At 38.2% G+C, this 14346-nt stretch overlaps 1 protein-coding gene across 2 annotated transcripts in view; it reads left to right on the top strand.

Annotated features, from left to right (window-relative positions):
* ADPS (alkyldihydroxyacetonephosphate synthase) overlaps positions 1–14346 on the top strand; it is a 94199-nt gene that overhangs the window by 22513 nt on the left and 57340 nt on the right. For both annotated transcript variants that reach the window (XM_067127383.1, XM_067127381.1), the window contains exon 8: positions 7368–7547. In XM_067127383.1, the coding sequence (XP_066983484.1) occupies positions 7368–7547 (180 nt within the window). The remainder of the gene's footprint in view (positions 1–7367; positions 7548–14346) is intronic.

Here is a 14346-nt window from a genome sequence, read left to right as displayed (position 1 = left end):
TTTATCCTTATTAGAAAATATTTCATAAGTACAGGTTGGTATGATTTTATAGCAGAGATGTGAACTTTAGTAATAGTGTAAAGGAAAAACTGATTTTGCCCTTTTCTGCTGCTTGTTGGGAAAGTAGACCATTCTTAATGGATAGAATTGTTAGTAGAGCATCAAGTTAGATTTTAAGTACATGGAAAATTAAAGAAAGGTTTTGGTATTAGGTGTTTCTGAGGAGGCAGTATGAATTCTTCAAACTCAGCAGTAGAAGGCGTGGAATGAAAGGAAGAGCACTATTTCACTATAGTCATCTACTGACAAATGCAAAAGAACCAGTAGAACACCATTTCCATGGTATAAAAACACAATCAGAAAGGAAAATGATAAATTTTGAAATAAATCAAGATTTTTATATTATAATAGAAATTTCACAGTAGAGGAATTTGAGTATGCCCTTTCTTCATTCTTAGAGTCTCTTGGGGTGAAGATAATATTTCATTTGATGTAATTGAACATTTAAATCATGTAGCAAAATAAATATTTGCTAGAATTGTAGAATGATCTGTGAATTAATAGCCTATTTCCAAAACAACGGGCCATGCACTAATTGTACCAATTCTAAACAAGAACTGTCCATTGTAAATAATTATCAACCTATTTCCCTCACCAGCTGTTTGTGTGAACTAATGGGAAAAATGGCTTGCAACAGATTAATTTGGTATTTAGAGGAAGATAAAATCTTGACACTTATGCAGTCTGGTTCAAGAGTAGGGAGGTCAACCTTAGATCCTCTAATATGTTTAGAAAACCAAATAAGAAGAGGCTTTGAACAATGCAAAATAATATTAGCAATTTTTTTACATACAAAAAGTATATGATACGACATGGAGATATTTCAGTAATAAAATTCCTTTATAGAGATGGTGAAAGAAACTTTGAAACAAAGATAGATACAACTCTCTCCAACACTTACAAATTAGACAAAGGTGTTCCAGAAGGAAATATATTGAGTGGTACATTATTTACTTTAGTAATAAATGATATTGTTAAAACTTTACCTCAAGGAGTTAAAAGCAGTCTGTATGTTGATGAGTTTGCAATATTTTATACTTCATTATGTAGGGGTTTTTTCTTTGACACAATTGGTGCAGGATGATGGGAACAGATTTAGAGGTTAAAGAAAACTCTTAAGAACCTTAACCTAATTTATTAATCTTAATACTGTACTACAGCGACCATCAAAAAGAACATTGACCTAACTCATCAGTCTTTATACTATAGTGTTCCCCCAACTATCAAAAGAACCTTTACCTAATTTATCAATCTTAATACTATAGTGTTCCCCCAACTGTCAAAAGAACCTTTACCTAATTTATCAATCTTAATACTATAGTGTTCCCCCAACTGTCAAAAGAACCTTAACTTAATATATCAATCTTAATGCTATGTTCAGTAAACACATCCAATTCTTTTTCAGATGATTATTCCAACTATTTTTTAACTAAGCTAAATGAGCTCTTCCATTAAGTTTTCTACATGTTACTATTTCATGAAGTAACTATGACAGGCAGAGTAGGTGAATGCACCTTTGAAAGATAACTCTTTATCAAATCTACTTGGAATTTTCCAGCATTGATTATTTGCGAACCAATATGTTATTCTTTACATGGAATTCTCTGTACAACTTCACTGTCAGCCTGCTTCACATTCTGATTCCTCTCACACTGTTTTTAGCTTCATTTGAAATACACCTACAGCAATCACTGAACAATGCTTTGCATTGTCAATTCCTACCAGGAACTTGAATAAATCAAGACTCTAGGTTCATACCACTGATTTGAGGGCTAAGTTTAAAATGTTTCCAATAGAATGTTTTGAGGAACACCAGTTTTCATATGTGCACCATCAACAGCAATTTACAGATAATACGTGCTGCGAAGCGGGGTAAGCATTCAGCAGACAAAAGAAGGCCTTCTTTCCTGTCACTGCTTAATCACCCAAGATTTTTCACCATCGAAGCAATGAAAATTTATTACAGTACTACAGGTGAAGGGGAGTGGAGCCAAACCTTAACACTATCTTGCTCAAGCAAACTGCAAGTAAAAACAAGAAAAATAAACATCAATATTCAAATAATCATACACTAACAAACACACTAAAAATAAATATGATAATAAACAAAAACACACAATGGTTTCAGAAACACAAGCCTCTTCTCACAAACCCAATTTTCCATACTACCACCACTATGCAACTTAAGACATACAAAGAATACTAAATAATGCAATGGCTAAAATTCATGCTTTGGCCAAGTCAGTAGGTCTCAAATTTTCAGTTGAGAAAACAAAAGCTCTGATGTTTTATAAAGATAAGCAATGGATAAATGGTCAGAATGTAGAATTAAAAATGGATGACAGAATTATAAATTCTTACGATGAAGTAAAATGTTTAGAATTTTTCTTTAATCAAGATTTAAATTGGAAGGTGCACATAAATTATATAAAAGGGAAAAGTATCATACTAAAAAACTAGCTCATACCTTTTGGGGAGCTGATAGAAATAACATATTGAAGTTATGTAAAGCATCTATTTTACAAATTCTTCAAAGTCAGTGCTGAAGTCCTGTCCATCATTTGGGTCTTAGGCCTAACAAGAGCCTTCAAATCATCTCAGAGTTAGTGATAACAGAAGCTGGAGATCTACCCTTTTCATATCAACAAGAAATTTTAACAATGCAAAGAGGTTTGAAAATTAGAACAGGATCATCACCAGCAAGACCATTTTATGAACAAGACATATTTATAAATGTAAAGCACCCACCTCCCTTTCCAGTAAAAACAAATAGACTCTTAAACAGCAGTAACCTATGAAATATTAAAATTTACAGTTCACAAAGTATTATGGCACCTTGGATAATCAGTCAAGTGGATGTTTGTACCTCCCTACATAATGATGTAAAGAAAGGCAGTCACAGTCAGGTGGTAATAAAACTATGTAGTGCATCCTCAACTTATGGTGCCACCAACTTGCAGCAATTCGATCTTATGGTGCTTTTTCAGCGCTGTTAAACTGCGTTTTTACACCACCGTAACTTGATGTTGTATCAAGTTATGGTGCTGTTAATGGCACTAATGGCAAGAATAGGCATCAAGTTAACGGCGCTTATAGTGCTGTAACTTGATGCAACATCAAGTTACGGCTCCATAACTCAAGTTAGGGCACTGTAAGCGCCGTTAAATGCGAAAAATTGATGTACTGCAGAAGTCAACTTACGGCAGGCCGCTGGAACGGATCCTCCGCCATAAGTCGAGGACGCACGTGTTCTGGAACTCGTGAGGATACATAGTGGAGAATATGAAATATACACAGATGGATCCAAAACACATGAGGGGTTGGCTATTCAGTAATATCTCGCAATTTTAAAATGCAAAATTCTTTGCCATTTTAAGCATCTACAGTATACGTACAGAAGAATTATATGCCATTAAAAATGCAATGAAGAAAATATCCATAAAGTAAATGATTTTATAATATATATATATATAGTGACTCAAAAAGTGCAGTTGTAGCTATAAAATCATATGGTTTAAAACACCCCTTAGTATCTGATATGAAACTAATGCTACACAGAATGGAATAAAAGTACATCAGAATTACGATATGTGGACTCCATCACAAAGTAATTGAAAGAAACAAAGAAGTGGATATTTCAGCAAAAGAGAAAATAAGATTACCCATCTTTCAATTCTGTTTTCAAGTTGAAGATTGGATAAATGTGATTAACTCAGTGGTATGGGAAAAATGGCAACAAGGCTGGGATAACACTCCCACAACAAACAAATGAAGGACCATTAAAGACACTGTCAGAGACTGGCCATCATCTTCAGGAAATAATAGAAAACAAGAAGTACTCCTAACAAGATTAAGAAGAGGACACAGTAATCTTAAGTTTTTTTAATGTGCACATCAGACAATCCCCCCACCAATTTGTTATACAGTAATACTTTGATCTTACACGATTCGAGTTGCGCGAATTCACACACACGAACTTTTCACTGGAACCTAACTAATGGGCATACGCGATTTTTTCAGACACGAAATTCTCGAGAAACCCTACAGAAGTGGGTGTTTAATTTTTGAAGTAATTTACAAGTTTTCATGCTTTTATGTGTAAAATCTGTATGAAAAATGCATTTCATTCTTTTATGTGTAAAATCTGTATGAAAAATGCATTTCATGCTTTTATGTGTAAAATCTGTATGAAAAATACATTTCATGTTTTAATGTGCAAAATCTCTATGAAAAATGCATTTCAGCTTTCATGTGTAAAATCTCTATGAAAACTGAATTTCATGCTTTCATGTGTAAAATCTGTATCGAAAATGTATTATTTTTATTTTTGTACATGCATAAATATGATGCAAAGGTAATTTCAGCACATTCAGTTAGTGTACTTTTACAAGATGTGATACCCATTTGCAAAGTTACTGCACTTTTCAAAGATGATACCCCTGCAGAAAATGCTTGTTTAATGTTTGAAGTACATTTATAAGTTTTCATGCTTTTAACTGTAAAATCGATATGGAAAATTTATATTTATATTTCTGTACATAAATATCATACAAGTATTACGTCCATTTGCAAAGTCTTTGTCACAAGAACTTTACATGACCTTGAGATGAGGTTGTTCAGTCGCGCTCATTTGATAAAATGAATTCTTTAATGTAATATCAGAGATGTAACTAAGAGTTGTATAAGTGTCATTCTTTGAAAATTACTCTGTTCACCTCGGAGAAAAGTGCTGGTGCAATCTGTATGTGCATGTAATTACAGCACGTTCAGTTGGTGTACTTTTACAAGATGTGATACCCTTAGTTACTGCATTTTTCAAAGATGAAACCCCTGTAGAAAGTGTTTAATTTTTAAGTTTTCGTGTTTTTAGGTGTAAAATCAGAATGGAAAATTTGTATTTATATATTTGCGCATAAATACAATACAAAAGCAGTACAGTTACTCTCTCTCTCTCTCTCTCTCTCTCTCTCTCTCTCTCTCTCTCTCTCTCTCTCTCTCTCTCTCTCTCTCTCTCTCTCTCGTAGTTAGCGCTCAAACATACTTTTACAACTTATTATTTCTCTGTACATCATTACCTGTACAGTATATAATTTTAAATTGATTGAATTTTACCTGTACTGTACTACCTTCTACGAACATTATGTACATGTTTTCGATATTTTATGGAATTGTACTTTTGTTGACTGACACATGACGTTTTGCCTAGTGACGCAAAAAAACGGCTTTTACTCTAAGTGACAAAGAAAACGGCATCCCATGAATTAGGGTAACATTAGTATACGTCGTCTGTACCTACTGTAAATGCGCTATTATGAAACTGTGCAGTACTCAATTTTAATGTCAACCATTTACTGTATTCATTTTTTAAGGGTAATAAGCTAAATTTTAAATAAAATTACACTAACTTTAGTTCATTTAAAAGTTAGCTTAATACTTTGGGAGCATGATTAGAGTCATATTTAGTACTTAAACTCTAGAAATAAACATTTATTAGCATTTTTAAAGACCATGCCAAACTTACGCGAAAATTCACCTTGCACGAGGGGCTCCAGAACCTAACCTCGCGTAATTTCGAGGTATGACTGTACATATCATTTGCTAGTACAGTATCTATAAAGCATATTTAACAGAATGTCAGAATTATCAATGCCCAAGAAACTTATGTTTTAAAAACCACACAATGGAAGAAATTTTATCTGAAAATAACAAGTTTTCTTTTCTAATAATTATAAAATTTTTACAACATTGCAACCTCGTAAGTAAAACCTAATATACAGTCAATACCTTTTACATATAAAATCACAAACTAATCATTTGGGCCAGCCCTAGAAGAGTTCTTTTAACTAATGGTCTGGTAAAACTACTCTTGAATGAAATTAAAGAAAAAAGAATTTAGCTCAGCTTTGTTATTTTGAAAAAATGTATTTCTGAATTGTCTTTTAGGAACTAGTGGCAATGATGATGATGGTAAAATTCAACCTGCTGATTTTAAGAATGTAAAATTACCAAATTGCAAATGGGCTTGATCACAGTACTGTATTCATATTTTTTAATAGAATAAAATGAACACATAATATAACTGGATACAGTCAGTAAAACAACAGTTTTATTAAAATTCAACCTGCTGATGACTTTAAGAATGTAAACACTACCAAAACCAAATGGACATAAACACAGTGTTCATATTTTTTTAAAGAACTAAATGATAACAGACAAGAAAATTGGGCACAGTCGTAAAACAACAGTTTTATTAAAATTATCAGTATTTTAAATACTGTACAAGTATACAGTTTGGCCTCTGCAGATGGATGCTGTTGGTGTAAATGCCCAACTGGGACAAAGTCTTGCCACATCACACTCAAAGTCAGAATGACTTCGTTGAGCTGTTAGTGCTCCAAACTAACCTTATGACTGATGCTCTGCCCTCCACGCAAAAAATTCTCCACAGAAAACTTTTTCTGAGTATGCTTTGCTGAAATATGGGTGTGTATTACATGCCCAAGCAGCTTTTATGCCATCAGATATTGTTCAAGGCCAGTTACATGCTGTATTGAGTTTGGCCTGGATTCTCCAGTGTTGTTTTGGTTGCCTTGTTCGTTACTTGTTCATGACATTCTGGATGAAATGCACTCTATAATCTCCAGATTAGAGAATCCCTCTCTTTCAGTTTTTTGTCAGAGCTGCATTTAACAAGAAAAGTACCTAAGAATAGTCTTGTTCTGCCTTCTTAAGGTAATCAAGCAGGTGTATGATTCATTATGCTAGGGAGATAGTTTCTACCCAAGACAAGAGCCCACAAAATTAAGACATTGCTCAATCACTGTTTGGAGCAGTTCTGAAACTTTAGCTTATCCTTAATAACAAGTAACATTTAACGATGTAGCTACAATGCTCTCCCATGTAGAATAGAGTGCAGTACTTGAAGAAGAATTAACTTTTCCCTTAAGAATAATACTGTGCTTTAATTGTTATATGGAAAACCAAAAACACTCATAAAATGTAGTTTATTGGTTATGAAACATGAAAATTAGTTCAAGTATTTTGGCCCTTAATTTTATTGTCGTTATGAAAATAGATCTATTGTATCATGTTCTCTTTGTGAAATGAATTTTTAAAATTGCCTTATTTTTGCCATATGAAATGAAATTTATTTTATGAATGTAAGTATTCTAGAGTGTTCCTACAGTTAAAATGTTGAAAAACGAATCAGTTAATCCTTGTACATATTTTTATGTAAATACTTACGCACAGTTCTATTTCATATCTTTTTAAATTGGACTTAAATTTCAAATTTTTTTTCCTAACAGGCACTATAGGAGTTATTACTGAAGTAACGCTGAAGGTACGTCCTGTGCCACAAGTCCAACATTATGGTTCCATCGTGTTCCCCAATTTTACTATGGGTGTTAATTGCATGAGAGAGGTGGCTTTACATCGATGCCAGCCTGCATCTATTAGACTCTTAGACAATGAACAGTTCAAGTTTGGTAAGTGATACATGTTTCTATATTGCTGGTTTACCTAATAGAAATGCAACTATTGCAATACACTCCCTGAACACCTGAATTAGCCCTGGTCACTGACCAGCCCGAACTACATCCCCATAGCTTTTACCCACTAAGTGGGTAATAAACTGTCAGCGTTACCAACACTTACAGGAAAATCTTATCAAATGAGTCACCTGAAGTACCGTTGGCAACACTGCTGCAAGTCCCGGCCGAGTGAGGCCGAGATCCCCAATTGCTTTTTGTTCGCCATGCTGTGTGGGTGTGTCCCACATCAGGCGAACTTTTTGGTCATTTAGCCCGACCCCCATTCAAGTTTTTGGATATCAGATCACGATTTGGACTGTTTTCAACGCATTTTCTCATGGATGGATACTTTATTGATGGGATTTGGAACTTCTCTCCCGATTTTGACTTTGGGATCGGTACTTTGGATTCGATTGGATAAGTCAAACAAGAAGACGTCGCCGTCTGCTAGGCCGATACTTCAGCTTCATTTACATCTTCGACGACAGAGCCTTCTACTGCTGGAGATGCTGACGCTCATCATCACTACACGTCCTGCAAGCATAGGATCAGTACCCTCAAACACGATCGACATTCTGTTTGTGTTTTTATGTAGGAAGACACAGTGTAGTTTCAGTCAGATAGGCGGTGAGTCTTGGTCGGTAGATCAGATGGAAGAATTATTCAAAAAGTTAGAGGACAAGTTACTAGCTTAGTATGTCTAGTCTATTTTTCTAGCTTTATGACGAAATTAACGGAAACTAGAGATAAGGATAGTAGTAATAGTGTTGTAGATACTAATCGTTCTTTTTCAGCCCCCCTGCCTGTTCCAGAACCAGCCCTAACGGGTGCCGGGGGTCATGGAGAACCGCAGACCTCGAAGGTAGGATCTACCAGCCCCCCCGGTGCGGAGCAGGCAGTGTTGGTAGCAGATTTCCCCTTCCTCTAAAAAGCGTAAGTTCTAAGGTGGATTTAGAATTAGGAATCACTCAGAAGGGTAGGAATTCTAATTAGGAAGTATTCAGGAAAGTAGTTGAGCGTGGTCGTCTTTGGGTTTAGGTCTCTCATTCAGATCAATCGTCGGTTTTATTTCCTGCTTCGTGCTCTGTGCAATAAAGGTTTCCAGATCCGTGGAGGGTCGTTCAGATTTGGTTTCTGATGTATCTGGTTCTGAATTTTTGTTTTTCCTTGAATACTCCTCCTTCGAAGGTTCCTTTTCCTTTGGGGGTTTAAAATTTCGTTCTTCTTGCGATGGTGGTAATTCTGGCAATTGAGTTTTACCAATATTCATGATCATGTCTTAAAGAATTTTCTGATTTGATAATGTCTATCAAGATTATCAGGTGCGGGGGGAACAGGACCAGGCTATTTTCTTCGAATTTTCTGATTTGATAATGTCTATCAAGATTATCAGGGGCAGGGGGAACAGAACCAGTCTATTTTCTTTGAAATCTATGGCCTCTTCGGCCGTTACGGAAATTTCCCGTTTTTCCCCCTTTTTCTTCTAAGCCTTCTTCCATTGCCCTGCTCAATATTCTTTCGGTCCGCTCTTTGGGGGGCTCTCGGGGTCTTTGTTGCGCATCCTGTTTTCTTGGCTTTTAACTCAGCAGAGCAAGGCTTTCTTGCTTCAACCCTGTATTTTAGAGCTCAGCGGCCCCCCCTCCCTCTCTTTCTTCGGGGTTAAGGGAAGGGGTACTTTTTACGGATCCGTCATTTTATGACCTTTTGCAAATCCGATGGTTTCTCAGGCATCCGGTCTAGTTGCTTCTCAGTTCTTTGCGGAGGCGTAAGCAACTCCTTATTTCATTCTTTATGGGTTCCTAACTGTAATGTATCCTCCGCGATTCTTGCGGATGTTACGGCAGTTGGCGATATGCCGGCGCCAGCGTTCAGTGTATCAGCACCAATAGTTAACTCATTGTAATGTATCCTCCGCAATTCTTGTGGATGCTACGGCAGTCTACGATTCGCCTGCGCCAGCGTTCAGTGTATCAGCACCGATAGTTTTCGCAGCCTTTCCATTCTCCAGGATAGTTGGTAACTACCTTCTTCTGTTACCTTCGGTTCGGTACCTCGTAACTTCCCCTTCAGTACTCCTTTGAGTTTCGGTCCGGTTGGGACCTTCTCCATCTGTCCAACATCGGCGTTGGGTGCTCCGGTGGTTACTCCGAGTGTGGCTTCTTCCTTCTTCCCTCCTTTGGCTTCTTCTTTCTCAACTTTCCGGCAGGTTTTCTCTGTCCCTCCGTCTAGGCATCCATGTTGGTTCCGGGTCTTCAGTTCCGGATTCCCACTCTCGTGCAGTTTTGATACATCCGGATTTGAGTGGTTCGGGTGTTGCGGCCTCTTCTCTCTCAGGAGTGGGCGTGGTCTGCCCAGGTGTTGCGTCATCCCTGTTGGTGGTGCGGGGTTTGCTCAACCTAGACTTTGGTGCCTCCAGTATGTTCGCGATTGATACGTCAGGTGTCCTTCTCACGCACCCAGGTGTAGCAGTTGCGGGTTTTCGAGTTCGGTGTTTGCTTGGGATCAGCCTGCCTCTTTCCTGTTCCGGCTCGGTCGGACCAGTCCGACAATCCTCCGGCTCGGTCGAACCAGTCCGACAAGGATTGTTCATTTGAAGAAGAGGATCCGGTACCGGATATTAGTTCTCCTTCAGCCAATGAGAATGAGTATAAGCGGATGGTAGACTTTATCCTCACGTATCCTCAATCCAAGGTTCCGAGGGCGCAGTTACTACAAAGAACAACGATGTTCGAGTCGCTATATGCGACAGAACCGGTAGTTGTTCAAACAAGATGATATACTCCCTCCGGTCCGGTACTGCCTGACACCTCTTCACTTCGGTGTCAGTAAGGCTGGCATACCAGGTTAACATTTCGCCTGACTATACAACGTTCTTTGGCAGAAGAGGAGGGGCTTCTTTTGAAGCTTCCGCCTCACTATCCGGACATTCGGAGAGGGTTCTGTTGTGGGCGCCTTTTGCACTCTGCAACAGTCTTTTAGGGAGGAGGATATCTCCTCCATGGTCTATTTCGTGTAGCCGTCGTCAGCAGTAGCGTCACAGCAAGCTATGATTAGTGTGGCTGCTCTGGGTTCAAGGGATATGGCCAGTATAACGAACTTGTTGCTTCTAACTCATGTCTCCAGTTTCGGCAAATATGCATCGTTGAAAGTACAAAATGTGGAAATAGAGGGTTCCTGTTTAACAGGGAACAGCCGGTACCCACTTGAAGAAGTCTTTTAGGGAGAATGTCCTCTCTCTCTCTCTCTCTCTCTCTCTCATTCCAGGGTCTTGTGTCTCCGCATGCTTTCTCTTCAGGTATGTCTCAGGAATCGCTGGGACTTCCACATCGAGAATACAGGTATAATCTGGAACGATTCTCGCTTGTCAGACCGTCTGTGATAGTCAGAAGAAGCGCATCTGACATCCAGAAGGTCTATAGTCTCCCCTCTTCCCGACGTTCATCTGTACTCAGATGCCTCAAGGTTGGGGAGCAACCTTGGAGGAACCCAGGCTTTGGGCCTCTGGAGAGATCGGGAACGAGAGGAGTCATAACCTTCAGGAACCTCATGGCTATAAAGGAAGCCCTCAGGTGTTTTTCAGTCCTAGTGCACAACACAATAGTGGGTCTGCTTTGAGACATCGTAACTGCCGTGTCGTATCTGAGAACTCGGGGGGAACAAGATGATTAGAACTTAGAGGTGTATACTTTCCGCCATTCGGTCTCATTCATCAGGTAATCAGGAATTGCGGTAGTGTCAAGACTGTGACTCTAGCTCCTTTCTGGCTCTAACACCCTCGGTCCAGAATTCCTAATGCTCCTTACGGAAGTTCCAATATTCCTCCTCATGCGGAAGATCTTTTAGACAGCTGCATTTTCACCATTATCATCCAAACTCTTGCGTGATGAACCTTGTTGCGGGCGACTGCCGAGCAAACAGCTGACAGTCCAGACACTCTAAAGTTATGTCTAGACAGTGTTTCCTTCAGCTTCAGAAGTCAACCCGTAGCTTTACCAGGTCAACTTGACATGGGGAAGTCTGTGTCGTAAGGAAGGTCATTCCATCTTTAGGCCTGCCATAACTGAAATAGCTGGTTTTCTCTTATTCCTTCGGAAAGTCAAGATTCTTCCGTTTTCGGCTGTTGCTGGCTACCACTCAGCACTTTGCAGTACATTTTTCTATTTTCCTGAAATTTCTAGCAGTAAGATCTTCTTTGACTTGTTACGTTCCCTCGGGCTCCCTCATGAGATTTGTCAGAAGTTCTAATGTTAAGATAATTGGTTAGGTGTTTTATCTCTTTCTTTCGGCTTTAGCTGCAGATAAACAATGGGCGAGCTTCGGGAAGTTTCCTAGGCCAGTTTCCTAGGAGGGAAATGATAAGTATTTCTCTTCTTCCGGAAGTCGTGGCCGAGGCTTAAACACTGCTTCGTTCGTTTAGGTTCTTTATCTGCAAGTGTTCGGTTCCGGCATCAGCGGGGATATCTTTATGTCCGATGCGAATAATTATCTAAGGTTGATAAACTCCGTCCGCTTCCGTGTACACCTCTTGTCTCTCCGCGGAATCCTTCCCGTCCGCTGTCGAAGGAAGCGATTAGTTACTTTCGGAGAAATGGTTCCTGGTTCCTGGTTCATAAGCGCTCACTACACGAACACAGTTGCAGGCACACTTCACGATTCTCGTGTGGTGCGAGGTTTATACCTTACTGCACAGTATTCGGAGTATGTCCACGTATGTATATATATATATATATATATATATATATATATATATATATATATATAATTATATATATATATATATAATGTATATATATATATATATATATATATATATATATATATATATATATATATATATATATATATATATATATATATAGATATGTATATATATAAAAAAGAGAATATTTAGTGGAAAAGTAATTGCAGAAATAGAAATAGTAGTAAAGTAGTAGAAATAAAGTAGCAGAAAAAGTAGTAAAGTATTAGTAAAATAGTACTAGTAGTAATAGCAGTATATACTAGTTTTCTTACGGAAACAGTTAGTATACATCAATGAATGTTTATGGCATTGGTAATAATAATAATATAATAATAATAATAATCATAATCGTAATAATAATAACAATAATAATAATAAAAAAATTCAACAGTAATACCACTACTACTACAACTTGTAGTAGAAAAAATAATAATAAAAATTACATGTTAGTGTAAAAAAAATGAAAGAAGTTTTCAAAAAACATAGTACACTTTCCTGTTGACCGAAAATACTCCTCTGCCTGTTGACCGAAAATACTCCTCTGCCCGAACATTCATCCACTCACACAGTCTGTCAATATCATCATCACAAAAAAAGAAACAAAATGCATCTCGTGGGCAGGTGAAGTCGGGTGTGCAAACAGAGATCCCATTGTCACCCTCCGTGAAATCGGGGGGTGGGTCTGGGCGCTTGTCACAAAATGGATATGTTATGAACTGCCAACCTTCATCGACAATGGGTTCAATGTCTTCTAAAATCTCGGTGTCGCTGTCATCCTCTAAGCAACTATAACAACTATCACTATAATCATCTGACAGATCTGGCAGGTATTCCTACCCAGGATCTGAAATACTATCATCCGACATCATGATACTGAAAAATAAAAAAAACCTGTAAAATAACTGCAATCAAAAGGAGAAAAAGTTTAGCCTTCGAATCCAAATGGTTTACTCACAAGATCATGACAATGTTTCATACATAACAGCTTGAGGCGCACTGACATGTGCTGCTGGATGATACCCCTTATAATATCCCATATGAATATGACGTCACGACGACCATCGGACACTCATTGGCTAGAATGAATAGTGGGTGGAGCTTCTGCACCTCTCTCGTACACAATACTACGCCTGAAACCCATCCAAGCTGAAGAAAACAGCTCTGCTTTTCGAGGAGGGATGAAAGACGTATAGGCGTACGTCGCGGTCTTTTATTACTGTACCGTAAAAGACGTACATGTGTACGTCCCCGTGGCGAAGGGGTTAAGCAACAGTGATAGTTTAATCACATGAACTTAAGTTCAGAGTATCTTAAGTATCCTAGTCTTTGATAGTTTCCCTACGAGAGTCCTTAATGGGTAGGCTCTGAATAGTCACTTGGGGGATGCATCGTTCTCCTTTTTACATGAAAGTTATTCTCTTAGTCCGTGTGTAGGGGTAACCCTTCTATCGAGGGTGCGTTCATTTAGCTAAGGGGTACTCTCTTAAGCGGAGGTTCTTAGCGGCCACTTGGAAGCGGTGTCGGTTTTCACGACTTCTACCTAAAGACGTTCAGTTTTCTTGAAGAAGAATTACTCGATGTTCCCTTTGCGACGACCAGCTCGATCTTATAATTACATAGTAATGTCCAGGGTGGGGGAACTATAGGTAATGAATGTAGTCAGAAATTTGAAATTTTGGATTCTCTGTTAGTCGGGGTTCATAGTGAGAATATTAAGTTTGACGTTAGTACTGTGAAGATAGGTAGATCCAGTGGACAGGTTTGGTTTCTTCAACCTCTTCTCATGCAGACATCTTTGATTAGCAACGGACGGGAAGAACTTGAAGATCCTGCACACTCAACTTCTCCTCCATACATGAGAGGCTACAATAGCCACATGGGAGGTTCTTGCACCCTTTTTACATGAGAGTGCTTTGATTAGCTACATGGGAGGTTCATCGTGCCCCTCCATACATGAGAGTGCTTTGATTAGCCACATGGGAGGTTCATCGTACCCCTCCATACATGAGAGTG

This window comes from Macrobrachium rosenbergii, chromosome 25, assembly GCF_040412425.1.
Source record: "Macrobrachium rosenbergii isolate ZJJX-2024 chromosome 25, ASM4041242v1, whole genome shotgun sequence".
In the NCBI taxonomy this organism is placed as follows: domain Eukaryota; kingdom Metazoa; phylum Arthropoda; class Malacostraca; order Decapoda; family Palaemonidae; genus Macrobrachium; species Macrobrachium rosenbergii.
The sequence above is the reverse complement of the archived record's forward strand: the minus strand, read 5'-3'. Positions and strand labels throughout refer to the sequence as shown.